Genomic DNA, 27,403 nt, shown 5'->3' with positions numbered 1-27,403 from the left:
GTACCTCCACCTTTTCATGTTTTCTGTATGTATAAATATCTTTTTACTGTATGTTCCATTCTATGCATCCGAAGAAGTGGGCTGTAGCCCATGAAAGCTTATGCTCAAATAAATTTGTTAGTCTCTAAGGTACCACAAGTACTCCTGTTCTTTTTGCTGATACAGACTAACACGGCTGCTACCCTGAAACATGTCTAATTTCTTTGTCATTCACAAAACATTACACTGGATAACACCAATAGTGAGTCTAGTTCAGCTAGCAAATCACCTCCTAAATAACCCCATTGAAATAATTTAACAAAAGCAAAAATAAATTTGTGGCACTTGTATGACATTTGTCACCACTGCACTGATCACTCTGCTTGTGTGTTGTAGCTATCCCATTCCCCCCCCCTCCCAACCTTCTGTCTATTTTGTCTATTTAGATTGTAAGCTCTTTGGGACTGGGACTGTCTCTCATATGTTTGTATAGTGCCTAGCACAATGGGTGCTCATTCTCAGCTGGCCCTGTGCATTATCATAGTAAACATAATAAATAATAATATCAAAACAATGGGAGACTGCCATGGAAAAGAAACTGAGAGCAAACAGGAAATTGTGTGTGGCACCCCCAACACTATTCCTATAAAAAACAGTTACAGACTGAGACAGCTCACTGTTTTACATAAACTTTATTGTACTGTATATAAAATTGCATACAATCAATCCAAAGGCAATTTTCAGAGGCACATAATGTGTTTAGTTTGTGGGAGTCTGACCTTTGTCTTCCCCATCGACTGGGATAATTACTGTGATCTATATTATGCTCTCATAAGTAACTAACAATATTAGTTTTTTTTGGGAACTGTGTTCCTATTGGAATTGGTGAAACCTTAGGAAAAAATCCTTACTACCTTCTGAAGGTAGCAGGAGACACACTGGGCTTCTGTGGAAATTCAGCAATGTTCCTGTGTCAGTTCAGAAGATGGAGAATATCTGACAATGTTCTCCTTGGACAAAATTAAGTACAGGCATCAGAGAACGTCTTCATTCACTAGAAGATGTCTTATGTGGTTTTTATTTTTGTCCTACTTTTAGCACCTCCGGTCTTTGTAAGAATAGCAATAGAGGGTGGACAGCTTTTACATGTCTGAAGAGAATCTGGATTTGCAAGACAAAAATCCTGAGGTAGCTGTGAATGCTTTAATGAACAACAGAATGATCCCTGATGGTGAAATAGTAGTAGTCTAGCAGTAGAAAAGTTATTGTTCAAAGAGGTAATACAGATATTGTGCCTGATTTTCTACTCTCATACACCAGTGTTAAACCAATGTAACTCCATTGACATCAATAGGGTTACATCAGTTTTACATTGGTGTAACTCCATTGACAATCATGCCCATTGTTTGGCAGGGCTCCCTTTGCACATTCAGCTACCTCAGTGTCTCCAAGTAAAGTTATCTGTGGTACCTACTGTAGTTAAACACAAGACTGTTAGTTTGGAATTACATTATTGATCATTTAAACCAACAATATTATTTTACACACGTTTTTTACAGTGAAACCTCAGTTTACAATTAGACTATGTAAACCCCCCCTAAAAAACAAAGGAGTCCTCATTTTCAGACTTTAAAAAATGAAAGGAATCAGGGCTTTCCTTGATTTTGGATAGTCTGTAAACATCCTGAGATAGTATCTGAAAGACAATAAATGAGAGTGAAACCGCATGTATGCCAGAAAACTTCACTTATTGCTTTAACAAAGCTTAATCTTCCTCCATCCTGCAATTCCCCCCCCCCAAATGCCTCACTTTGTAACCAATTTCAGTAACTGCATAAAAGAGACATTTTAAAAGATTTACACAAAAGTAACATTAACTATCAAAACGTAATATAATGTTAAAGTTATGACTGAAATCTGAATTCTTGCAGTATCTTTTGTAGCTCTAAGGGCAAAATCCCACTCTTATTCGCACCAGTGTAAATCCAAAGTAAATTGCTAGGATCTGATTCACATTTACATTATAGCCCCTTTACACTGCTGTGGCAGTCAAAAGGGGCCTTTAACATGGGTGGAGATGTAATGTAGCTTACAGTCACTTTAAGCCCCTTTACATTGCCAGAGCTGTGTAAAGAGGTTTAATGTAAATGGCTGTCAGCCCCTTTGACTTTTTTGGAGTTACAGTTTACTGCTGTCTTTATTTCACCCCAAAATGTCCAGGTATGGATCACTAATGGTAGCCAAGAACTGCTCCTGGCTTGGACTAAAGCACTTTCCTTGCCTCATGGAAGCTCTAGAGGCTTGTAGGAATGCTCAGCAATAGAGGCTGTTACCTTTGCTGCTGGAACACTTTCTTCCATTTCAGTGTTGACTATATAATTCACATTAATGGGGTCTGATTTTCAGAGGATGGATGGTCAATACTTTCTAAAAATCAGGTCCTGTTAAGGTGCTTCAAGTTGGGCCCCCAAAAATCAATGTACCCAAAACCATGTCACTTTTAAAAATGGAGGCTCTAGAAAATGTAATGAGGGAATCAATTGAAAACTCCACTTGCTAAACACCACCACATCATGCTTTTTCCTGATGTTCCCACATTAAATGTTCTTTACATTGAATAAGGAGGAATTTCTGCTTCAATACACAGTACTGACATTTCAACTTTATCCTGAATTCCACCCCCATCCCTGGATTATGCAAGTGTAGGTGAGCATGAAGCAATCTTGGTTTTGATACCTGTGATGGTGATAAGCACGTGGCCCAATGAAGCACAGTGTAAAAAGTGCAAATGCAAAGGCTGGTATGGACCAGGTTGCTATGGCATAGCCAAACCATTCCACTATCTCACCAAAGAAATTAGCTCCAGATACATATGTGAACAGTCCCCCTGCATTCAAAAAAAGTCACAAGTGCATATAAGAAGAGTGAAAACTAATTACCCTAATTTCAAGTCAAGAACAAAACTTTGCAGGGTGGAGACTGTAAGTCACACTTTTAACATTTAGAAAGCTTGATTTTCCTTCCACTGAACTCATGTAAATCAATGAATAATTCCATTGAAGCCAGTAGAATTATACTAAAGTAAAACTGGCACAAGTTAGAGGAGAAATAAGTCCACAGACTTCAAACCACTTTACAAACATCAATTCTCACAGCTAGAGACAGGCCTGAACCTATTTCACAGATCACACTTGGTGAAATAGGGCCTGTGTTATGCAGATGGTCAATCTAAATGATTGAATGGTCCCTTTTGGCCTTAATTCAGGGAGCTCAAATTCTGGATCTATATTTTGGAGCTAGAGTCCTTTGCTACTCACCAAACCCATGTTAGGGTAAATTAGTAACTGAGGCAGAAAGAGGTTACCAGAGGCAACAAGGCAATAGAAGGAGTCAGAGTCAAGATCAGAACTGGAACCAGAAAGATCCTAGATCCCCATCTTGAGCTCAGAGCACTTCTCTCTCAAGGACATGACACTCCCAAATCACTTCTCTCCAAAGGGGACAGAAGATGGAGCAGGAAAGGGGTTGATGAGCAGGTTTGGCAATGGCAAAACATAGATCCAGAATATTGGTCAGGGCAATTTTTACACAACAGGCCATAGATTCATCAGGGGAACATGCCTTAGACAGGGGAGCATGACATAGAAGAAGTCCTCAACTCTTTTGCCCTGTGATGGGTCATTTCCACATGCCAGTCAGAAAGGAGTTAAAGCACTCGTCTGGGCACACTCAGCATTCACCCAGCACACCTGTGAGGCTTGATTGCTGCTCAGTGCAGCATGGCACTCTGAAAGAGCAGGACTGCAATTCAGAGTTTCCCTGAGCCTTGGAAGCAGTGGGCTGCTGACCAAGAATACAGCTTGAGAGTCTAGGCTACAGAGGGCCTCTGAGAAAGAAGGAGTGTCAATACTTCTTCTATCTTCTTTTTTAATCTTTGTTTTCCTGAAGGAGTGGGTGTAGTGAGAGAGGTATAGCAGTAGAGAATGCTTATGTCCCAACCCTGACATAAGGGTAAATTAGAGGGAGATTTGAATCCTATGCACCTGAGAGACGAAAAACCCAAGTAGCATAGATCCAGAGCAATGGTGCAAGTGGCTGACTGACAGGGAGCCAGCCACAGCAGTCAACCCAGCAACGGGAGTTTCAGCAGCAACTGTTGCAATGGGCCACTCAACAACAGCTCCAGACAACCCAACAACAGCAGCTGCTGTTCGAGATGGCGACCCAGCAGAAAGACCTGCAACAAAACCTGGTACAACAGTTACTTGTGGTGCAACAGGTGGCCAGGGCAGCCAGGGATCCAGCGGCCAGTGAAGCTGACTAAGATGGGGCCTGATTCGTGTTTTAAAAGATTTACACTAAAGTAACATTTAATGTAAAACCTTATTATAATGTTAGAATTATGACTTAAATCTGAATTCTTTGTCTGATTTGTGTTTTAAAATATGACCCTGAGGTTTTCTTGACCACTTTCGAGCAGGTCCAGATGCAAGCCTCCAGAGCACTTGGCCCTTGTGCTCATCCCCTATCTGACTGACACAGCCTGCTGAAGGCTTGACCTTTTGGCTGCTTAGGACAGGGCCGTTCCTAGGGGGGTGCAGGGCCTGGGACATAGGCGCCGAGTTTCTAATATGCCAGGGGGTGCTCCTCCCCAGCTCCGCCCAGGCCCTGCCCCCACTCCACCCCTTCCCCCAAAGCCCTACCCCCGCCCTGCTACTTCCTACCCCCGTCCCGCCTCTTCCTGCCCCTGCCCCTTTCCCCCCCAGTTCCGCCCCCTCCCCTGAGTGTGCTGCACCCTTGCTTCTCTCCCGTCCCCGCCACCACGTCCTGACTCAGTGAAACATCTGATCCGCAGTAGGCACTGAGAGGGAGGGGGAGGCACTGATCAGCGGGGTCCGCCGGTGGGCAGGAGGCGCTGGGGGGAGGGGGAGGTTCTCGTAGGTAGGCTCCTCCTCGCTCCGCCCCCCGCCTGCCTGCCCACCTGCTGCTCGCCTCCCCGTTTGCCTTCTCACCCCACTCACCCACCTGCCTCCTTGCCCACCTCCTGCGGGGCCTCCCAAAGCGCGGGCCTGGGGCGGTCGCTCCGATTCGCCATACCTAAGGGTAAGGCTCTGGCTTGGGATTACACAATGATTAAGTCTGCCATGCTGGACTTTCTCTATATCAGCAAAGAGGTGCTCCTCCACCACTTCTGTATGCAAACGTGTCCCCAAGGAGTCCAGCCACAGGTGGTGGCCCAAAAACTGAAGGACCATTGCTGGTAGTGGTTACGGTTGGAGGAGAGAACTGGAGCTCAAGTTGCCAAGTTAATACTTGTAGAGGAGTTCAAACAAATAGTCCTCACTCAGGTATGGGAGTGGGTACGGGTATCAGCCAACGTCATTAACAATGGTGGGGAGGGATAGCTCAGTGGTTTGAGCATTGGCCTGCTAATCCCAGGGGTGTGAGTTCAATCCTTGAGGGGGCCACTTAGGGATCTGGGGCAAAATTAGTACTTGGTCCTGCTAGTGAAGGCAGGGGGCTGGATTCAATGTCCTTTCAAGGTCCCTTCCAGTTCTAGGAGATAGGATATCTCCATTAATTTAATTGATGGAAATTTTTTGGCTGCATGGAACCTCCAGAGACAGATGGAAGGGCACAACCTAGGGCTTAGAAGCTGACCCAGCCTGATGTGAAGCCTGGTCAGGTGAAGGCACCCCATGCTGATCAGGGACAAATAACCTTGTCTTCAGTCTCTCAGTGAGTCACAGCAACAGGCCAGGAAGAGCCTGGACAAAAATCTAACCAGGACAGTTGATCCACAGCCCTGCTAATGAGTGGGGGTTACTACAGACTTAGATGCCAGACCCCTACAACAAGCAGGGTCATTGCTGAACAAGAAGATGGGCTCAGACCACAACATGGTGATCTTTTTCTCATGTAGGCAACTGGGACACATCTGAAGAGAATGCCCCATGATGGAGTGCGAGTATGCCCAGATGTGAACAACAGAAAGCAGAGCAAGGAAGAAAGAGCCTGCCAAAATAACAGTACACCTTACCCTGATATAACACGACACGATATAACGCGAATTCTGATATAACTTGGTAAAGCAGTGCTCCGGGGGGGGGGGGGGGGGGCTGCGCACTCCAGTGGATCAAAGTAAGTTTGATATAACGTGGTTTCACCTATAACGTGGTAAGATTTTTTGGCTCCTGAGGACAGCGTTATATCGAGGTAGAGGTGTACTTGGATTGATTAATGGGACAAAAGTGCATGGTCTGTTGGACTCCAGATGTAGCCACACCTTGGTCCAGTCTCCCCTGGCTGCGGTAGAAGGGGTTGCAAGTGAGATAATCTTCCTCCAGTGCATTCATGGAGATGTGAAGGCCTTCCCCAGCAGATGACTATAGTTAACTGTTGGTCAGCATATGGATGCCCTCCTGGTAGCTACTTCCTCAACATTGGCACTACCCTGTCATTACTGGTCAGGACTGGCCATATTTTTGGGAAATTATTCACAAGGTGGGAAAACTGGAGACTGTGACCTCTGACCTAGTCCTGGCACCTGGTTCAAGATCCATGTGACCGCCATTCAGGTTGCAGACAGGAGAGATAACTGGGGGATTGTCGTTAGCACCACAGGCACTCACTGTTGTACAGAAAACAAGATGGCTCTAGCACACAGAAGGGGAGCATGACCAGCACTAGTGCCCAGGAGGCAGCGTCCAGCTCCAGAGTCAGCGGAGCCAAGCAGCATCCTCATTCAGCTGGACAGATCTCCACTTGCTGAAATGGTGGGGGACAGTGGCACTATACCCATGGGCACCCCCAACCCCGCACCCACCGCCAGGGGGCTTCTCGTTGCTTTCCCATCATTTTCTGCAGGGGAGCATAGAAATTCTGCAGAGGGACATGAATTCTGCACGCACACTGTAGTGCAGAATTTCCCCAGGAGTATATGCTATTCTATTTGTCTCTCCAACCCAATATTTTTAGAGTACAACATCATGCAGGAAAGAAACACAGCAATGTAGACTTCTTTTGTGGGAAGTGGGGGATTCAGGCTTGGATGATGGGATTCTGATCTCCATTTTAAGGGGGAAGGGTATGTGCTGGGGCAGATCCTCTGGGCACAATCAGACTCGACACAGTGCACCTCATGAGACTTGTCAAGGCTGGAAATTGGCAAGTTCTTAATATGGAGGATCCCTGCTCAATGCAGGGCAGCACTCTGAAGGAGCAGGACTGCACCTCAGAACTCCTGGCCCCCGGAAGCAGAGGTTACTGACCCAGGCTTGAAAGTCCTGGCTGCTCAGGCCCTCTCAGAAAGAAGGAGGGCCGGTACTTTTCTCTTTGGCTTCTTAAAGGCCTAGGACTCTGCTTTTTATGGGCTGAGGAAGCAGACTGAGTTTTTGTTTGTACTACTTTAACTCCCCTGCCAGGGGGCAGATGCCCTGAACTCCAAGACAGGAGCAGCACCTGCCCTCTCCCTAAGGGGGTGCTAGAGAGGTATAGCCTACGATACTTCCTATCCCGCAGCGGGGCATCCCCCAAAAACCCAAGCTGTGCAAAGTTTACATAGAAAGTGTTCTTCAGAGCTCAGAGGGTAGGAGTGGCCTGCTGAACTCTCTCCCCGTCATCTGCAAAATTCAGGCCAAAGATGTATGATTACCATGCCTCTGCAATTAATTCATGCTGTAGAGGGGAACATCTGGGCCAAGTATCCACGTGAAACTAATGGCTCCAAATAATTTTAAGAGCTTTATGTTTTGATGTATATTTTACTTTTGCTAGGCCCCTCCCCCCCACTATTTATCCAATTGTGCTACTCTTTTTGGGTGAGGGGCATGAGGAGAATGTACCTTGTGGAATCTTGTAAGTATGGTCTCCAGGTTTCCTTAGCTGGCGTAGCAGGATGTCACTGTGAATATTGATTCCCATGCCAATCAAAAACAACAGAACACCTACAGAATGAAAATGAGATATTGATTGGTGTGATAGCTCCTGGTTTGACTAATTATAGAATCATAGAAATGTACGGCTGGAAGGGACGTCAGGGGGTCATCAAGTCCAGCCCTCTATACTGAGGCTGGACCAAGTGTCAGGTCAGCTGGGCAACCAGCCTTGTTTGGAGCAGGAACATGCTGGAGTAGGAGCAGTCTGTCAGAACCACTATGCCGCTGAAAGTAACCCTGACAAGATAGTGACATTGAGCAGAGTGCTTTCATTAGGAATCTATATATCTGCTTTGGGGTTACTTGGTTAGACCCTTGCTTGTGGATTGGCTGGAGCCTATTTGCAGGAAATTACTTCAGATGACTCATCAGGCTCAGAACATTCATCACACTAAGTAGACCTAGACCATTCCTGCCAGGTGTTTGTCCAACCTTTTTTAAAATCCTTCAATGATGACCATTCCACAACCTCTCTTGGAAGACTATTCCTCAGCTTAAATACCCTTAGAAAATTTTCCTACTATCTAATCTAAATCTCCCTTACTGCAGATTAAGTCCATTACTTCTTGTCCTACCTTCAGTTGATGTGGAGAACAATTGATCGCTGTCCTCTTTAAAACAACCTTTAACATATTTGAAGTCTGTTATCAAGTCCCCCCTCAGTTTTCTTTTCTGAAGATTAAACATGCCCCGTTTCTAAACCTTCCTTAATAGGTTATCTAAACCTTTTATCATTTTTGTGCTCTCTGCTGGACTCTGCAATTTACCCACATCTTTCCTAAAGAGTACTCTAACTGAGGTCTCACCAGTGCCAAGTAGAGCAAGACAATTACCTCCCATGCTTACATAGGACATTCCTGTTAATATACCCCAGAATGATATTAGCCTTTTTCACAGCTGCATCATATCCAATTTGTGCTCCTCTATAACCCCCAAATTCTCTTCTACTGCCTACCCAGTTATTCCCCATTTTGTAGTTGTGCATTTGAGTTTTCCTTCCTAAGTGCACTACTTTGCACTTATCTTTGTTGAAATTCATCTTGTCGATTTCAGACCAATTTCTCCAATTTGTCAAGGTCATTTTGAATTCTAATCTTGTCCTCCAAGTGCTTACAACCCCTCTTAGCTTGATGTCATCTGCAAATTTTATAAGCACACTCTCCACTCCATTATCAAAGTCACTAATGAAAATATTGAATAATACTGGACCCAGGACTGACCCCTGTGGGACCCCACTAGATATGTCCTCCCAATTTGACAGTGAATTATTGATAACTACTCTTTACATATGGTTTTTCAACCATTTGTGTATCCAATATGCAGTAATTTCATCTAGACCACACTTCCCTAATTTGCTTGTGAGAATGTCATATGGAACTGTGTCAAAAGCCTTACTAAAATCAAGGTATATCACATCTTCCCCTTATCCACTAGGCCAGTAACAATGTCAAAGAATGAAATTAGGTTAGTTTGGCATGATTTATTCTTGACAAATCCATACTGACTATTATTTATAACCCTATTATCCTCTAGGTGCATACAAATTGATTGTTTAACAATTTGTTTCAGTATCTTTCCAGGTATCCGAGTTAGAATGACTAGTCCATAATTCCCTAGGTTCTCTTTGTTCCCTTTTTTAAAACAGGTACTATGTTTGCCCTGCTCCAGTCCTCTGGACCTTGCCCTCCTCCATGAGTTCTCAAAGATAATTGCTAAAGGTTCTGAGATGGCTTCAGATAGTTCCTTAAGTAACCTAGGGTGAATTTCATCAGGCCCTACAGAGGTGAGTGGCCCCATTAGATGCTGCTCACAAAGTTTCAGGAAGCTTATGGTGCAGATACCTTGATTGCCATAAGTGGGATTGGAAAGGAATTTCTCCCCAGGTCAGATTGGCGGGGACCGTCGGGGGGTTTCACCTTCCTCTGAAGCATGTGGGTGTGGGTCACTTGCCAAGCTTATCTGAGTATATCTCACTTAGTCATTTTCCTGTGATTGCCTCAGGCCCTGGTGCACCTTGATCCCTTCTATTCTCTGCATGTGGCATATAACAGTCCAGTCTCCTGTGGACTGTAATACTTAGGTCTAATTTCAGTTGTTGTGCTTAGTGTGGGGGTCCTGGGTGAGGTTGGTGGCCTGTGGTATAGTGGAAGTCAGACTAGATGATCTGGTTGTCCCTTTTGGCCTTAAACTCTATGACTTGAACACATCTAGCTTATCTGAATATTCTTTAACCTTTTCTTTTCCTATTTTGGTTTGCATTCCCTTCCCCCTTGTTAATACTGTGTTGAGTATCTGGTCACCATTTAGCTTCTTAGTGAAGACTGAAGCAAAATAGGTATTAAGCACCCCAATTTTCTGGATGACATCAGTCATTAACTTTCCTTCCTCACTAAGTAGAGGATCTACACTTTCCTTCATCTTTCTCTTGCTTTTGGTGTATTTAAAGAATCTCTTATTGCCTTTTATGCCCCTTGCTAGGTATAATTCATTATAATTCACCTTAGACCAGTGGTTCTCAAACTTTTGAACTGGTGACCCCTTTCACATAGCAAGCCTCTGAGTGTGACCTCCCCTTATAAATTAAAACCACTTTTTAATATATTTAACACCATTATAAATGCTGGAGGCAAAGTGGAGTTTGGGGTGGAGGCTGACAGCTCGTGACCCCCCGATGTAATAACCTCGCGACCCCCTGAGGGGTCCCAACCCCCAGTTTGAGAACTCCTGCGTTAGACTTTCTGATTTTGTCCCTACATGCTTGTGCTCTTCTTTCATAGTGCTCCTTGTCAATTTGACCATGGTTCCACTTTTTGTAGGATTCCTTTTTGATTTTCAGCTTTAAAAGCTCCTGATGGAACCATATTGGCCTCTTACTATCTTTACATCACATTGGAATAGTTGGCAGTTGTGCATTTAATTCTGTCTCATTGAGAAATTTCCAGCTCTCTTTATCCCTTAGATTTTCTATTATAACTACTCTAATATCCTAAGTGTATTCATTAGGGCAAATTTATCTTTCCATTGACTTCACCCTTTTACACCTGGCCTGAACTGGAGCTATGCTGTTATTCAAAATTTATGCTTTTTGGTATCCTAATGAGAAAGCTACCAAATTAAATGATTTCTACCACCGGACCCAATACATATAAATGAATTATGACAAAACAGCATTATTTTGTGTTAGTTATGGGATCATAATGTAACCTCAGCACAGCTGCTAGTATTGATGATGTGTTCCAGGAGCAGAAGAAATCTGAACAAGGTTGAAGGCATAGTGTCCATGGATGGGTCAGTAGGGTATGTGCTAAAACACATGGACTATACGCTAACCCTAAGCCTCAGTCTGGAACGTAGAAAGAATCGGAAGATTGTTAACCTCAGTAATCTGGAAGAAACCAAATCAGGGTGCTCAAAGCTTCCATTCCTGGCTGCCAATTTTCAAGTTACACATGTCTGAAAACAGAATGTATCTCATAGATTTCAAACTGACTATGATTAATTCATTGTTGTATGCAGTGTTGTTGTAGCTGTGTTGGTCCAGGATGCTAGAGAGACAAGGTGGGTGATTAATATCTTGTATTGGATCAACTTCCATTTGTGACAGAGACAAGCTTTTGATCTTACACAAGACCTGAAGAAGAGCTCTGTGTAAGCTCAAAAGCTTGTCTCTCTCACCAACAGAAGTTGGTCCAATCAAAGATACTACCTCACCCACCTTATCTCTCTATGTTAATTCAGTCAGCAGTATACTTGTTGGGCCTGACTCTTCTCACATCAGGGTAAATTGAGAGTAAGTCTAGAGAAATCAGTGGAGTTGGACCAGTGTGAAATTAGGGCAAGTGAAAGGAAAATCAGGATTAATTGCAGTGTTTTTAGAGACATGTTGGTCCCAGGATATTAGAGGGACAAGGTGAATGAGGTAATATCTTTTATTGGACCAACTTTTGTTGGTGAGAGAAACAAGCTTTTGAGCTACACAGAGCTCTTCTTCAGGTAGCTCAAAATCTTGTCTCTTTCACCAACAGATGTTGGTCCAATAAAAGCTATTACTTCACCCACTGTTATGGAATGCACCCCATATTCACATCCTACACACTATTGTAATAATCTTTGTACAAAATATGCCTTGTGAGGCATCATTTGGAAACTAATATTTCACTGGTCAATAATATCATGATGAAATGTGTGTAGTAAAATTATATATCAAGTTATGAACATAAGCTGAAATCATGACTGAAGTGTGTTTACCAGACAAGTCTAGGGAGTGGGTAAACCTGTTTCTCAAAGACAAAGGACAAGCTCACACCTCTAGCCAAGTGTCATCAAAGCTGATGGGCTATTACCTATCAAGCAGTAATTCTTTGGCAACGAAGTGGGGCAGAAACAAACAGATCTGCATCTGAGGCTATGTACATACTACCACTGACTGCGAGGAACCTCTTTCGCCCCCAGACTCCTTGACTTCAACCTTCCAGTGGGAATGAACTTTATCTAGGGGTAACCCTCAGGAAAATTCATTTCAAAGGGTGACTGAACAATAAAAGTGAGGGGCAAAAACAGCCCAAGTTCTCTCTCCCTATCCATCTCTTTCTTTTTCAACTAAGACAAAAGAAACAGCCATTGATTTTGGGAGCAAATACTGGCCTGAGAGTTTGGTCAGCAATGTTACTTTAAACATGTGTTAAGAGACTTCAGCTTGATCCAAGTCTAGTGTGTTAAGTTTAGTACTAGAACGTGTTTTATCTTTATTCTTCTTAAGATTATTTCTGACTTGAAAGCATTATACTTGTACACACTTAAAATCTACCGCTTTGCAGGTAAATGAACTTGTTTCATTCTTTAATTAAAACTGATCCAGTCTTGTGAATTGTTTGGGTAACTCCATTTAAGGTAGCAGACTGTTGTATATTGATCCCTTTAAAGGGGTAACTGACCTAATATATCTGGATTATCCAGCAGAGGGCTGGACAGTGCAGAACACATGTTTTTTGAGGGAAGTCCATGACTGGGAGTGTATCGGAGTCACCCTGCAAGTAGTAACCAAGGCTGCTAGAAGCCAGAGAGTAGCTGGTGTTTGCTAACAGGCTGCTGGGGTCCGAGCTGCTGGACCAGGCTGTGGCTATGCATAGAGAGAGACTCAGGCAGTGACCTGCATGATGTCTGGCTGTTTGTGAGGAGCCCAGGTTGGGAGCTACAGCAGCAAAGCAGGGTTTCAGGGCAGAGGTGACACAGCCCCTCACTAGTCTGGATTGCATCCTGGAATGTCATACCCACATTGTCTCTCTAACATTTTAATGCTAATTTTACAGTTGCCGTTATTGTGACTAATATTTAACAACTCCGTTCATGAATACTGGGGGAAGCAAGAAATACGCTGGGAGGAAAAATAGTGCAACTTAAGAATGGAAGGCCAAATTCAACCCTGATGTAATTCTACTGATTATCAAATTTATGCTACAGATGATTTTAAGGCCCAATATTCTTAACTTTGAATTCCCTGGATCTGTCAGTTTAACTCAATGTTATGCAATATGATAACTTTTTTGGTATTTTGGGCCAAATTCCCCTCTCCCACCTGTGTAAACCAGGAGTAAGACCAATGAAGTTTTACTGGGGTAGAGAGCAGAATGAGACCCAAGAAGTATAAGAAGAGTTGATACAATAAAGCTTATCAGCTCTTCCACATCCATTAGCTGCTCTTATATCAACACATATATTACATTTTTAAAGCGTTTATTATTAATGCAGTAGTATGTGACAGTTTCATTAGAGTAAATGTGCATTTAGCTTTTCCTAACAAATGTATGGTGATAACATTATAAACTGATAATTGTAGCTTTAGAAAATTCCAGTCTTTCATTATTAAATATTTATATTTTGGTTTGAGTTCCATCGTGCTAGGGGCTGTATAAACAGAGGTTTGTATAGCACAAGCTCCCTACCCTGATGAGCTTACACAATAAGACAACTAATTATCCCCAGAGGCAGGTGGAAGAGTGGAGGGATACAATCAACATAGTCACTATTTGTGTCCATGTCAATTTGCTTTTATACAACAAATGTAGCAATTACATATATAAATAATACTTCCTTTCTCCACCTGCCCTTCAGCCTTGCCAATGCACTTTGGTGAATGTCTCATAGGCATTGTGGCAGAGGTGGGTCTGGAGAAAGGATGACCAGCTCTAATAATTAACAGAAATGAGTCAAAGCCAGAACCTCAAAAGTAGTTCCCTCCCCCTACTTCTCTACCACAGATGCTTTTTGGGGGAGGGAGGAGGAATAGGGTGGTGGGAACTGGGATGAAGGAGAGGTCACATTCAAGGACCCTGATCCAAACTAGTCCCTATTATTTTCGTCCCAGTGCAGAACCAACCCCCCAGAGAATAATATCTGGCTCCACTTCAGATGGGGTCAGAAATATCATAAGAGCACCTGGTTTTGTGATATTTCCTTCAAACCAGGAAGTAGCTTGCACCTCACTTCCTAGTCATGTCCTTGTCTATGTCCCTAAGCAGATCCTCAGACCGACTCTTTTTGCTTCTAGGTGATCCTAGCCTTTTCCCCCTTCTCAGTGCCCGAGCAGATTAGGGTGAACAGGAGTGACCAGATCTTCTAATTCTCTGTGTCCACAAGTCAGGAGACAGAAAAAACTGCCCAAAGCTCTCTGGGCCCATTCCAGACATCGTGGAGAGGGGTGGGGCAGCCCCCTCCCACCAGTCATGAGAAGGGGAGTGAATTCTCCTCTTGCTCCCAGCAGCCTAGGGTGAAGTGAATAGATTGAGCCCTCACACCCTTCTTATCAAGCAGAAGGGAGCGGGGGAAGACAGATCCCTCAGCAGCCAGCGCAAAATGTCTAAAATCCCAACCTCCCCTAGCAGCAGATACTCCTGTTTTGACTCATCAAACCCTGCTCAACCGCTGCTATGTGCCACTGCTGACATTCTGCGGCAGAGCCCCATCTTGTGCATGCATCAGGAGCAAGCATTGTTACAGCCAATTCAAATACTGAAGAAATATTCATTAATGTTTGTATTGAATTAATCATTGGCCATGTTGTTAATTTTGGACCTGATTCCAATTGCAATGGGTTGATGGCATTTGGCACCTCACAGGAATCACTCAGCACATTGAGTTCACAACGAATAACAGTATTAATTCAATTCAAATGTTTAGATTTGAATGTTTTCCCATGCACTGTGGGCTGCTACAAAATCCAACAGTGCATGTGACAGGCAGTAAATACAACACTGGAGTAGGACTCAGGAGACCTCAGTTTTCTTCTAACGTAACCATGCTATATACTTGTCGCCTGAGTCAGGTAGTGTCTCATGAAGTCAGCTCAGGGCCGGCTCCAGGGTTTTTGCCGCCCCAAGCGGCGGAAAAAAAAAAAAAAAAAAAAAAGCCGCAATCGCGATCGGTAGCAGCTCTACCACGCCGCTTCATTCTTCGGCGGCAATTTGGCAGCAGGTCCTTCCCTCCGCTGAATTGCCGCCGAAGAGCCGGATGTGCCGCCCCTCTCCGTTGGCTGCCCCAAGCACCTACTTGCTGGGCTGGTACCTGGAGCCGGCCCTGAGTCAGCTCATCTAATTTCAATAATAAGGTCTCTCCATGACCTTACTGCAAAGTGTGGTCAACAATAGGCCCTGACCTGGCCTGGCCTCTTGGGTTATGATAGAGGGAAGTTCAACTGATCCTTCCTTCCATCCTCCCTCCCTACCCTGGCTTCTCCCAGGAACTGCCATTTGATTTGATAGAAACAACCATCCCTTTTTATTTGGCCGGCTGGGCCCTGATCGGCTGCTGCCTGTTTCAGTCCTTTTAGCCACTAGCGGACCAAATCTCACTGGTTCCACCAGCCGCTGCCCCAGGGAGGCCTTTCTAGACAACTACAGAGATCCCAAACTTGCTGCCATTCTCTTGTTAAAGTGCCACTTCTCTAGGGCGGGGTGCACCAAGGCAACAGGATTTTTGGCAGGGGGCAGATATTGACTGGTACCCCCCTGTCACAACACTGTAGCCGTTTAAGTCCAAAAAGAGGAGAAGGAGCAACAGGAAGGCAGAATGGATTTGTTTGAAGTCTCTGTGCAGGGAATGGAATTAGGGACTCAGCTGGAAGTGCCAAGTAACATCCAGAAGGGTATTGTAATTACTGAGATTGCTCAATAAAAGTTTCTTGAAGCCATAAACAAAGTTTCCATTATGGGCAAACTGTTCTGTATATCCTACACATCTTCAGCCTGAGAGCAGAGCCAATCAGAGCTCAAGGTGAAAATTCTATAAATATAGGAGTTATTCAGAACCCTTTGCTGAAGATGACCCAGGGTGGTATATCCACATAGCTGCCAAAGTTTATTCAAGCGTGTCATTTTATGCAAATTCTGAACTAATACCCTAAAGTTAAAAGTAAAGAAGTAAAATCCTTAGAGGTGGCATGTGTGCCACTGGGGGGGGTGGGAGAGGGGGAAGGTCTCAGAAGACACATGTACAGCTAAACAAAAAGGGAACCAGGAAGGCAATGAATTAACCAAATGGCATGGTTCGAGAAGCTATTCAAGCCCAAATAGGAATCCTTCAACATTTGAAAATCTGTCCCAATGAAGCCAATAAACAGAGGCATAGATTAAAGCAGGCATTCAATTGGAGGGAAATTGGAAGAGACAAAATAGATTTTGAAGAGCAAATAGCTGAAGGTGTGAAAACAAACAAACAATGAGAATCTTCCTATACATCAGTAGTATGAACCCTGTGAAAAAAATCAGTGCAGCACCAGAGGTTAAAGGGAGAAATTAAGGTTGAAAAGGACATTGCTGATAAGCTAAATGATTTATTTGCATCAGTCTTCACTGGTGAAACCATTGGGGAGATTCCTACCCCAGATCTGCTCTTTTCTGGTAATAAATATGAGATATTGCTAGAGAGTTAGATATCAGAAGAGGAGGTGCTGAAGCAAATTGAAAATTAAAAAAGCAATAGGTCACCAAACCCATATGGTATACACCCAAAAGTTCTGAAGGAGCTCAAATATGAAATGCTAACAAAAAGCATTCATTAAAAACAGTCACTGTCCAGAGGACTGGACTGTAGCAAACGTTGTGCCTATATTTTAAAAAGGCTCTAGGGATGATAAGGGGAATTATAGACCAGTAGCGTTACATCTGCACCTGGCAAATTGGTTGAAATGATAATTAAAAACAGAATAATAGCACACCTGGAGATCATATGATAGGGTCTAATTAGCATGGTTTCTACAAAGGAAAATCGTGACTCACTAAACTCTTAGTATTTTTTGAATGCCTCACTGAAACAGCAGATAAAAGAGAACTACCCGACAATGTCGTTAGGCTTCCAAAGGGTTTTGACAAGAGAGAAGAGAAGAGACTACTAAAGAAGCCAGGTTATGGGATAAGAGGCAAGCATTATAATGGATCAAATACGAGCTAGGAAACAAATCAAAGAGTAGTATTAAATGGGCATTTTTCATCATGACTAAAATTTAACAGTGATGTGACTCATGGTTCTGTACCAAGTCCTGTATTGTTTAATACATCTGTTAGTGATTGGAAAAGGAGGACAGGTAGTGAGGTAACAAAATTTGCATATGACACAAAAGTTATTTAGGTTAGTCAGGACCAGAGAGAGTACTGTGAGAAATTTCAAAGAGATCTGAATAACCTAGGTGAATGAGCAACATGATGGCAGATGATCTGATAAATACAAAATAATGCATGTTGGAGGGGAAAAAATAAATTATTAATACACCTTAAAGGGTTCTAAATTAACTCCATCAACTCAGGACAGGGACTTGGTATCACCGTCAACAGTTCAGTGAAGACCTCTGCTCAATGTGCAGCTACGGTCAAACAAGCAAACTAAATGTTAAGATGTATAAAGAATGGGATGGTGAATATAATGGAGAACATTATAATGCCTTCATATAAACCAGTGGTTTGGCCTCATCTGGAATGCTGTGTGCAGAACTGGTCACCCTACCTCAAAAAGGATATATTGCTGTCACTGAACTAGAAGGGGCCCAGAAAAGGGCAACGAGATTATTAAGGGCCTGGAAAAACTCTCGTATCAAGAAAGATTTAAGACTGGGATTGAATATCAGGGCATATGATAGAAGTCTATAAAATAATGAATGGTTTAGCTAAGGTAGATCAGGAACTTTTTATTCTTTCTGTCCCGTAACACAAGGACAAGGGGACGTTCAATTAAATTAAAAAACGACAAATTCAAAATCGATTAAAGTAAATACTTTTTCACACAACGTGTAGTTAGGCTGTGGCAATGAGTTCCACGGGATCAATAATGTAACAAGATTTACAAAGGGATTGGGCATTTATATGGATAACAAGAATATCCATAAGGATAAATGGACACAAATCAGATATTAGAATGGCAATATACAAAAACCTGTAGGAGAACACTTCAATCTCCCTGGACACACAATAGCAGATTTAAAGGTAGCCATCTTGCAGCAAAAAAACTTCAGGACCAGACTTCAAAGAGAAACTGCTGAGCTTCAGTTCATCTGCAAATTTGACATCATCAGCTCAGGATTAAACAAAGACTGTGAATGGCTAGCCAATTACAAAAGTAGTTTCTCCTCCCTTGGTGTTCACACCTCAACTGCTAGAAGAGGGCCTCATTCCCCCTGATTGAACTAACCTTGTTATCTCTAGCCTGACTCACTCTTGCTTGCATATTTATACCTGCCTCTGGAAATTTCCATTACATGCATCCGATGAAGAGGGTATTCACCCACAAAAGCTCATGCTCCAATACATCTGTTAGTCTATAAGGTGCCACAGGACTCTTTGCGCTTTTACAGATCCAGACTAACACGGCTCCCCCTCTGATACTTAAGAATATCCAGTTATCATAATAAAAATAATAATAATAATGAATAATTATAATTAAATATTGGAATTGATATTAAACCTCTTGTTCAGGGCTTAGGCCAATCTCTTAATGATCAGAGATCAAGATGAGACCTAATGTGGGGAGCAAATCATCCATCTGCTTATTGCAGGGTTCTTACACTTTCATCTAAAGCATTTAGTACTGGCCACTATTAGAGACAGATCACTGGACCAGATAGATCTTGGGTCTGATCCAGGATTTGCAAATTATTTACATATGATTATAAAATTCATCTTATGATCAACAGACCTTGCCCTGAGCAGTGACAGGGGCAGGATATGGGGCTGTGCAGAACTTGGCTGCTGTAGTTGGGATAGGTCACAGAAGGTATATGGGTGGGCAAGTGCTGGAGGGCATCTGGGACGTAGAGGTGGGTGCTGGGCAGTGCTAGGAGTCTGGGGGAAGGTGGTGAATGAGTGTTCAGAGGTGTTTGGAGACACTGGATGAGCGCTGGGAGTCTGGAATTGCTGACAGGTGCCTGAGGGTAATTGGGTGGAAAATTGAGGGGGGGTGTTTTGGGAGGGGGGGGGGATGGGGACAACTGAGAGTCTGGCAGGGCTTGGCATCTGGAAGAGTTAGCTGGAGGCAAGAGTGTGTTATCTGTCTGTCAGAAGCTGGGGGAGCCTGGCAGCAGAACTGGTGTCTTTTCCCTGGAGTCTGCTGCCTGCTCCTCCTCTCACTGCTGCTTCTCTCCCTGTAATTCATCAGGCGGAAGAGTATGTGGCAGATTGTGTATTACAGCGTCTCCTACTGGCTGCTGGACACAATTACAGACATTACTGCTGCTCAGCTGAATAAGCCACATCTAAGCGGTCCTGCAGGAAAGTGTACTGGGTTGCTAAGTGCATGAGTGTCGCGTGAGATACATTATAGTTGGCAGGTCAGCGTTGGTTGTTAGGGCTGGGTCATGAGCACCTCTAACATCTTGACTATAAACACAATCTTCCTGTCTGATGCACAAGCTTAGGAGAGCCAATCTTCTAGTAACAGAGTACTGAGAACTGCTAGCCAGAAGAATCCATTGACCATTTCTGTTTGATTTGGGGATGGAGAGCCTCTGCAGCTTCATTCCAGGTCCAACAAATTCAGGTGACATGTGCTACCTTTTGGACCACACTATAGACTGAGAAAATCATCTCTGAAGGTGCTCAGGAGGAAAACAAGACTGTTTATTTGTGTGTGAAAGTAGAGTGTAGGTGTTATGCTAAAGCCTTGCATTTTTAATAGCAGCAGCAAGTTTGTGAAAGTCTGTATGGAAGGACACACACATAGATTTACTAACCAATAGCTTTTTGTTTACAAGTTATTGAATACCTCAGCTACTCTTTACACTGCTTTTCTTTGTTTGCATTATATATAAATATTTGTTTACCAGGCAAATTGTGTGGTACTTTCTTTTTCTGAAAGTGACTGGAAGCTGTTACACCAAAATTCAGGGTTTTTACGCTGTGTAAAGAAAAGACAGAACTTTGGCCTTGCTTTTAGGAAGGGGTTAAGCTGAGGTGCAAGAAAGGGGAGTGTAATACTAACTGTATATAATTCACCCCGACCTCGCTCTATGCTGGCTCTGCTGCTGACTTGTGGTGTGACCCTGGGCAAGTCTTTTCACCTCTCTGGCCTCCCCACTCTGTCTTGTCTATTTAGACTGTAAGCAGGGGCAAACTTTTGCTAGGTTTGTTCTGAGTGTCTAGCACAGGGTTTGGCAACCTGCAGCACGCGTGCCAAAGGCGGCACTCAAGCCGATTTTTACTGGCACGCTGCTGCCAGCCGGGGTCCCAGCCGCCGGCCCTGCTCAACCCACTGCCAGCCTGCGTGAACGGAATGGTGGTCGGGACCCCAGCTGGCAGGAGCTGGCAGACGGGCTGAGCCGCTCAGCCTGCTGCCGGTCTGGGGTTCTGTCCGCCGGCCCCGCTCAGCCCGCTGACAGTCTGGAGTTCCGGCCGCCGGCCCCTTGCCAGCCGGAGTCCGGGCCTCCGGCCCTGCTTAGCCCTCCTGCCGGCCTGGGGTACCGGCAGCCAGCCCAGGGCTCTGCTCCTGGCCTGGGCCCAGTGCTCCGCAGCCCTTATAAAAAGTTACACTACAATTAGCTTAAAAACTTGAAAACTTAAAAACTTTGTTTGTATATTACAGTAATTGTTAAAACATGTATAATGTTAATAAATACATAAATCTGATGAAACAAAGTACTTATGTGCCTGTGCTTAATTTGTGATCTCTATGATTTACCTTCTAAAAAAATCTCGCATGTCTCACACCCTGAGAAAGGGCATCTTGCACCCCCAAGGGGTGCATGCACCTTAGGTTAAGAACCACTGCACTAAACTGATAAGACCTGCATTTTAATTTAATTTTAAATGAAGCTTCTTAAACATTTTAAAAACCTTGTTTACTTTACATACAACAATACTTTAGTTATATAATATAGACTTATAGAGAGAAACCTTCTAAAAAACGTTAACATGTATTACCGGCACGCAAAACCTTAAATTAGAGTGAATAAATGAAGACTCGGCACACCACTTCTGAAAGGTTGCCGACCCCTGGTCAAGCACAATGGGACTCTACCTCAGTTGAAGCCTCCAGGCATTACTGCAATTCAAATAGTAAGTCATGAGATCTTTCTGCAGAACACAGATCCCCAGCATGTTGCAGAATATATAGGGCCATAGTTATAAGTAAGGGCATTTTACATAAGGCAAAAAAAAAAGCCCAAAAGAAGGTTCGCCCAACCCCCCCCCCCCCCCCATTTATCATCATTTCTTGTATTCACGGTTTTAAAAATCTTCTCTTGAGCTGAGCACAACATGAGTAACATCAACTGGCTTCGCCTGCTCAATAACTCACTCTCAGTGAATTTCCAGAGCCAAATTCAGCCTGCATATTACATCACTGAAGTCAGTGGAGTTGAACCTACTTACACCAGGACCAAATTTGTTCTTTAATCTTTGCATGTGCCTCAGGTGGAGAAGGAGATTAGTTGCTGAGGCCTTGTTTACATAGGGGATTTGCCCTGACCTCATCCATCAGTGACCAGCCACCAGTATAGCTGCATCAGTGCAAGCCCCTCATATGGGCAAGGAAAGTCACAATTTGCACCAGAGGAGCTTGTGGCTTTATCTTGTCTGCAGCAGTGCAATTCCAATGTGAATGGCCATCGACTGCTGGAATTAGGGGGAATCCCTAGTGTAGACAAGGCTTGAGAAGTTCATTTGGAATTTGCAACTCCTCAGGCCTTAACAAAGCAGTGGTCTAATGTGGTGCCAAGAAGGCTATAGCAAGGCTAATAATCTGAGTCTGTGCTTTAATAGCTGGTGTTATCAAAGGTGGCTGCTTGGGAAAAAGCTACTACATTTAACTCCTCTATTTTCATTGTAAAAATGGTTTTTTTTAGTCTTTACATCTGGGCCAGCAGGCACCGGCACCAACTTTTCAAAGTGCCCAGGGGTGCTAGACTTCCCGCTCTGCCCCAGGCCCCGCCTCCACTCCACCCCTTCCCCCAGGCCCCACCCATGCCCCGCCTCTTCCCACCCAGTTTCACCTCCTCCCCCCAGCCTCCTGCCTGCATGCCGCAGAACAGCTGATTGTGGCAGACAGGAGGCGTGAAGAGGCGCTGATCTGCGGGGCCTGCTGGCCGATGGGAGGCACTGGAGGGGTTAGGGGAGCTAATAGGGGGGCTGCTGTGGGTGCTTCAGCCCTGGAATACCCACGGAGTCAGCGTCTATGCCAGCAGGCAGGTGCTGTGCTGATTCCCATCACCACTGACTTTGACTCACAGGTGCAATAAGGTTTAGAACACAATTCAAAATGCTTACAAACTGCTTGGAGAGTAGATACTGGAAATCCTGTAGTCTGTAATTACCTGATGTAAATCTGAAGTCAGTGAACCAATCTTTTGGGTATTGAGCGCAGTAAATCATGTAGTACCCTTGAAGGAAACCATTATAGATACAGAATAGCGTGCCAAAGAGAAGTATCTGCAGTGGGAAAGGTCTGCCTCTCGTGAAGAATGAATAAATAAACGTCCTAAGGTAGATAAAAAACACAGTCAAACCAGAAGTAAACACCACATATAAACACATACATAAATAGATCTTGGTAAAATGCTGGGTTCAAAAAAATAATATAACATTTTCAGCTTGTGTGGGCTGACACTACGCTAACAATTATTTTACTATTTTTTTTCACTATGTCTTTATTTAGGAAGTTTATAACAGGTTTACAAATCCTAACCATGTAAACATTAGTGACAATACAATGATCATTTCAACAGTGAGCTTTTGTTTAGAGAAACATTATTCGGTGATATAATCAATGGATCTCTCTATTTAACGGGATATTACCGTGTTACAGTGTGAGCATCTTTACACTACTCATGACATGTCTACTAATAGTTTCTGTATTGTAGAGAAACAAACTTTACTAAATGTACTGGATGATCAAAATAAGTAAGACTACATTAGCATAAGTAATACAAATAACTACCAATGAGAACAGGTAGCATTACAGAAATGTATACTCATCTAGAAAATGGAACATTCCCTAGTTGTCTGAGCAGAGGACTGGGAGCTAGGAGCTCCTCATTTACACACATTGTGGTCTTGAGAAAGTCAATTGACCTCTCTGCCTTGGTTTCCCTCTTTATAAAATGGAGACCACGCTTGCTATCCGTCCTCATAGAAATGTTGTGAAAATTGATTGGTGTTTATAGTGCACTATATGAATGCTAAGCATTGTTGATGTCTGACACTAGTGTCCCATTCTGACACCAGTGTCAGTGTCCCCTCTCTCCCAAGTGGTAGCAGAATTTCAGGGCCTTGCAAGTTGGCGCCTCAATGGATGAAAAATGAGACACAGAATCTGGGCATATTCTACATATAACTTGCTTAATTTACAAAGTCCTGAAACCAGATGGTTAAACAACCCGCAGGGAGCAACTCTGCCTCAAGAGTTGACTCTAGTCAGAAACCAAGGCAGAGAACAAACTCTCCCATTGTTCACACAGCACTTTCTAATCTACACAGAACCTTGTAAAACTAAAAAGCTACCATAAACATTTCTTCCAAGACCAAAAACGTACTCACAAACTATGAAAAATTACGTGGGAGACTGTAACAGCAGCACTTGATGGAAGCCTGCCACAGCAGTATTATCTTCTTCCACTAGAAAGGATCAGCTTATGATAGTTTTATGTCCTCATTATTACCCATCTGGATGCCACCCTATGAGGTCTGATCTAGCCCTATCTGTAGGGTCTTCCTCAAAAGCCAAGCATACTCTACAGACATAGAGTACATCAAAGTACTGCTAAAAAAAATGCCCCAAAGCCACTTCTTCTACCTACAACAGAAAGCTTTCTTTTAAACACCCACAGAAACATCTGCATAGGAAATAGTTTTATTCCAATCATTGTTGTGACAGTACCCTTGTTCTGGGATTCAAGACGACCTTAAAAATGTGGTATCTATGCCTTGACATAATTCTTGTGCAGAATTATTTATTTGTGGAGAGAAATCTTTATGCTAGGATACAAATAATATTTAGAGCCCTGGAAAGACTCCTAGTCTGATTGTTTTTTTTTGTAAAATTCATGTAATTAAAACCTTTTACTCATGCCTTAGACTGATTTGTTCACTACGGAATTTACTTGTTATGGATTATAGAGAAACTCTGCATCAGTGAAGGGGAAGTTTATTCTCTGTGTATTCACTTGTGTCCTCACCCCTTTGCTTATTTTTTTTCTTTAAACTATACATTGTATATAGGGGTTGGGGTGATTAATGCCACTTTACCATTTGTTTTAAACCTTTACTTGCGGGATTAGGTTAAGCGGTTCTCAAACTGTGGGTCAGGACCCCATAATGAGTCGCAACCCCGTTTTAATGAGGTCGCCAGGGCTGGCATTAGACTTGCTCAGGCCCTGGGCTGAAACTGAAGCCTGAACCCCACCACCCGGGACTGAAGCCAAAGACCGAAGGCTTCAGCCCTGGGTGGCAGGGCTCAGGCTTTGCCCTCCTTCCCCTCCCTCTACATCCAGGGCTGAAGCCCTCAGGCTTTGGCCCCCCCCTGCCTGGGGCAGTGGGGTTAGGCTCAGGCTTTAGTCCCTCTTCTCAGGGTTGTGTAGTAATTTTTGTTGTCAGAAGGAGATCGTGGTGCAATGAAATCTGAGAACTGCTAACCAATTCACTTTGATAAGCCACACACTCACAAACCACTTGTTACAATTTTATGGGCTATAATAGGGTGACCGTACATCCCTTTTTTAAGCCCTGTCCTGGTCGTCCTAACTTTTTTTTGGCAACAGTGGTCATTTGTCCCATTTGCTCTTGCCAACTTGATCAGTTGGCAAGAGCAAATGGGACAAATGCCCACTTTTGTAAAAAAAAAAAGTGGGGTGTGGAAGAAAATGTGGGGGGCAGGGAGGGAAGTGACGATGCCAGCCCCATGCAGGAGGGCAGGCAGGGCTCGGGTGAGCAGCGACACCAGCCCTGCGTGGGGAAGGGGGCTTGGCTGAGTGGTTGGGGCTAGCTCCATGCAGAGTTCCATTTTCCCTTTGGGAAATATAGTCACCCTAGCTATAACATACTTATTTGCTTTTATGGAAGTTACCAGAATTTATCAGTATTTTTAAGATCCTGTCTTCACTGCACCATTGTAACAAAAATGACCTCAAGAGGGTTTTCCCAAATGTTTAAGCCATATTTATTTTTAATAAAATAGAAGAAAGTAACAAGACTTCCACTATAATTGAATTTATACAAAGGAGAAAGCTCATATTATGAAGGGATCCAATCCTTCCACAGTTAAAGGTAAAGCTAGCTAGAAATAAGACCAACTTTCAGCTAACCCATTATCCTTTCAGCTTCACTAGAAATAAATCAATCCAGTCAGGATTTATCTGGAATGTTTGGGCCATATTACACGAGGAGTTTGAGATATGGGAAATGGACAAGTCACCTGAAAATGTATAGAAACTTTTATGATAACTTTTCAAAAACATCACTAACAATTTCTTGGTTCGTCATATCTGCAAAATAGACTCTTGTAAGAGCTTCAAACATTTCTCAAAGAGTTCCTAATAAATAGAGGTATATGTAAGAATCAGAGAGGATTTAAAAAGTTATCATAAGTACCCAAAACTAAAGACATAACCACTTTTTTAAAACCACATATATAATAAACATCTTTTAAACTGTATTATACAGGTCTTTGGGACTGGGAGCATCTTTTTGTCATGTGTTTGTACTGTGCTTTATACAATGGGACCCCATGATACTACCACAATGAGACACATTCCTAAATATACTTGTGTATCTTTTAAAAGTATATTTAATGCAGATTTCAGTTTGATACATTACACACATCAGTTTGCTGCAGGCTTTGTAAAAAGCGTTTTAGGACCGGCACATTTTGCGAAGTATGCAAGGCTTAGATGCAGATGGTACTGATTGGGGTGGGGAGGAGGACCCTAAATGGCTGACAGGGAACAACACTGAGGCCTTGGCTAAACTGGCGCTGTACAGCGCTGCAATTTGCTGCGCTCAGGGGTGTGAAAACGCCCTCCCCCACCCCCGAGCACAGCGCTGTAAAGCGCAGTGTAATCAGCGCCTGCAGCGCTACACGCTCACTCGCAGCGCTGCAAGCTATTCCCCTTGGAGAGGTGGAGTACTTGCAGCGCTGCGAGAGAGCTCTCGCAGCGCTGGCGGCGCGACTACACTCGCGCTTCACAGCACTGCTGCGGCAGCGCTGTGAATTCTCAAGTGTAGCCAAGGCCTCAGGTGAATTTAATCTGAAAGAAGTGGGAGAGGCTCATCCCTATCAATTCAATAGCTTAACCACAAGAATGTTCTTTCTCCCTCCAGTCAGCACGCTTCTTGGGAAACAAAAGCCATTTAATATTTCTGTTGTTTTTTGACAAAGCATAGTAGAGCAAACCTCACAATAATATAAACTTCACTCCACAGTCTGCGTTCAAACCAGAGCATGGATACAGCACAGATACAGTGGGAAATGAGTGCCTCAGTCAGGTAACAATTTCTAAATCAAAATAATTTGAACACAATAAAGTGCCAACTCTCACAATTTTATTACTAATCTCATTGTATTTGATGTTCTTCTTGAAGCCCCTGCTTCTCACATAAGCCCATGGCTCCAGAATGCCAACTTTCATTTATTTAGTACTATTACCAGGAGCCCCAGTCATACACCAGGACCCCATTGTGCTAGGCACTGTACAAACAATAAAAAAGTAAAGTTTCTAGTCCTCATGGTTGTGGAAAAAACCTTGAAAACATGAATCAAGTGAACGCTAAAAGCTCAGAAACCAGAAGGCAGATAAAAGAAACCAATTTAAAAAAAGAACAGGAGTACTTGTGGCACCTTAGAGACTAACAAATTTATTAGAGCATAAGCTTTCGTGGACTACAGCCAATTTATTAGAGCATAAGCTTGCATAAGCTTTCGTGGACTACAGCCCACAGAAGTGGGCTGTAGTCCACGAAAGCTTATGCTCTAATAAATTTGTTAGTCTCTAAGGTGCCACAAGTACTCCTGTTCTTTTT

General features: G+C 43.4%; 1 protein-coding gene across 1 annotated transcript in view; it reads right to left on the bottom strand.

The window, feature by feature from the left end:
* Positions 1-568: 568 nt before the first annotated feature.
* SRD5A2 (steroid 5 alpha-reductase 2) overlaps positions 569-27,403 on the bottom strand; it is a 68,846-nt gene continuing 42,011 nt past the window's right edge. The window contains exons 2-5 of the mRNA XM_034764976.1: positions 22,705-22,868; positions 7,824-7,925; positions 2,716-2,866; positions 569-1,675 (exon numbers count right to left, since the gene is read on the bottom strand). Coding sequence (XP_034620867.1) covers positions 1,609-1,675; positions 2,716-2,866; positions 7,824-7,925; positions 22,705-22,868 — 484 coding nt within the window. The 3' untranslated portion in view covers positions 569-1,608. The remainder of the gene's footprint in view (positions 1,676-2,715; positions 2,867-7,823; positions 7,926-22,704; positions 22,869-27,403) is intronic.

Source organism: Trachemys scripta, chromosome 3 (assembly GCF_013100865.1).
Source record: "Trachemys scripta elegans isolate TJP31775 chromosome 3, CAS_Tse_1.0, whole genome shotgun sequence".
Taxonomy (NCBI): Eukaryota; Metazoa; Chordata; order Testudines; family Emydidae; genus Trachemys; species Trachemys scripta.
The sequence above is the reverse complement of the archived record's forward strand: the minus strand, read 5'-3'. Positions and strand labels throughout refer to the sequence as shown.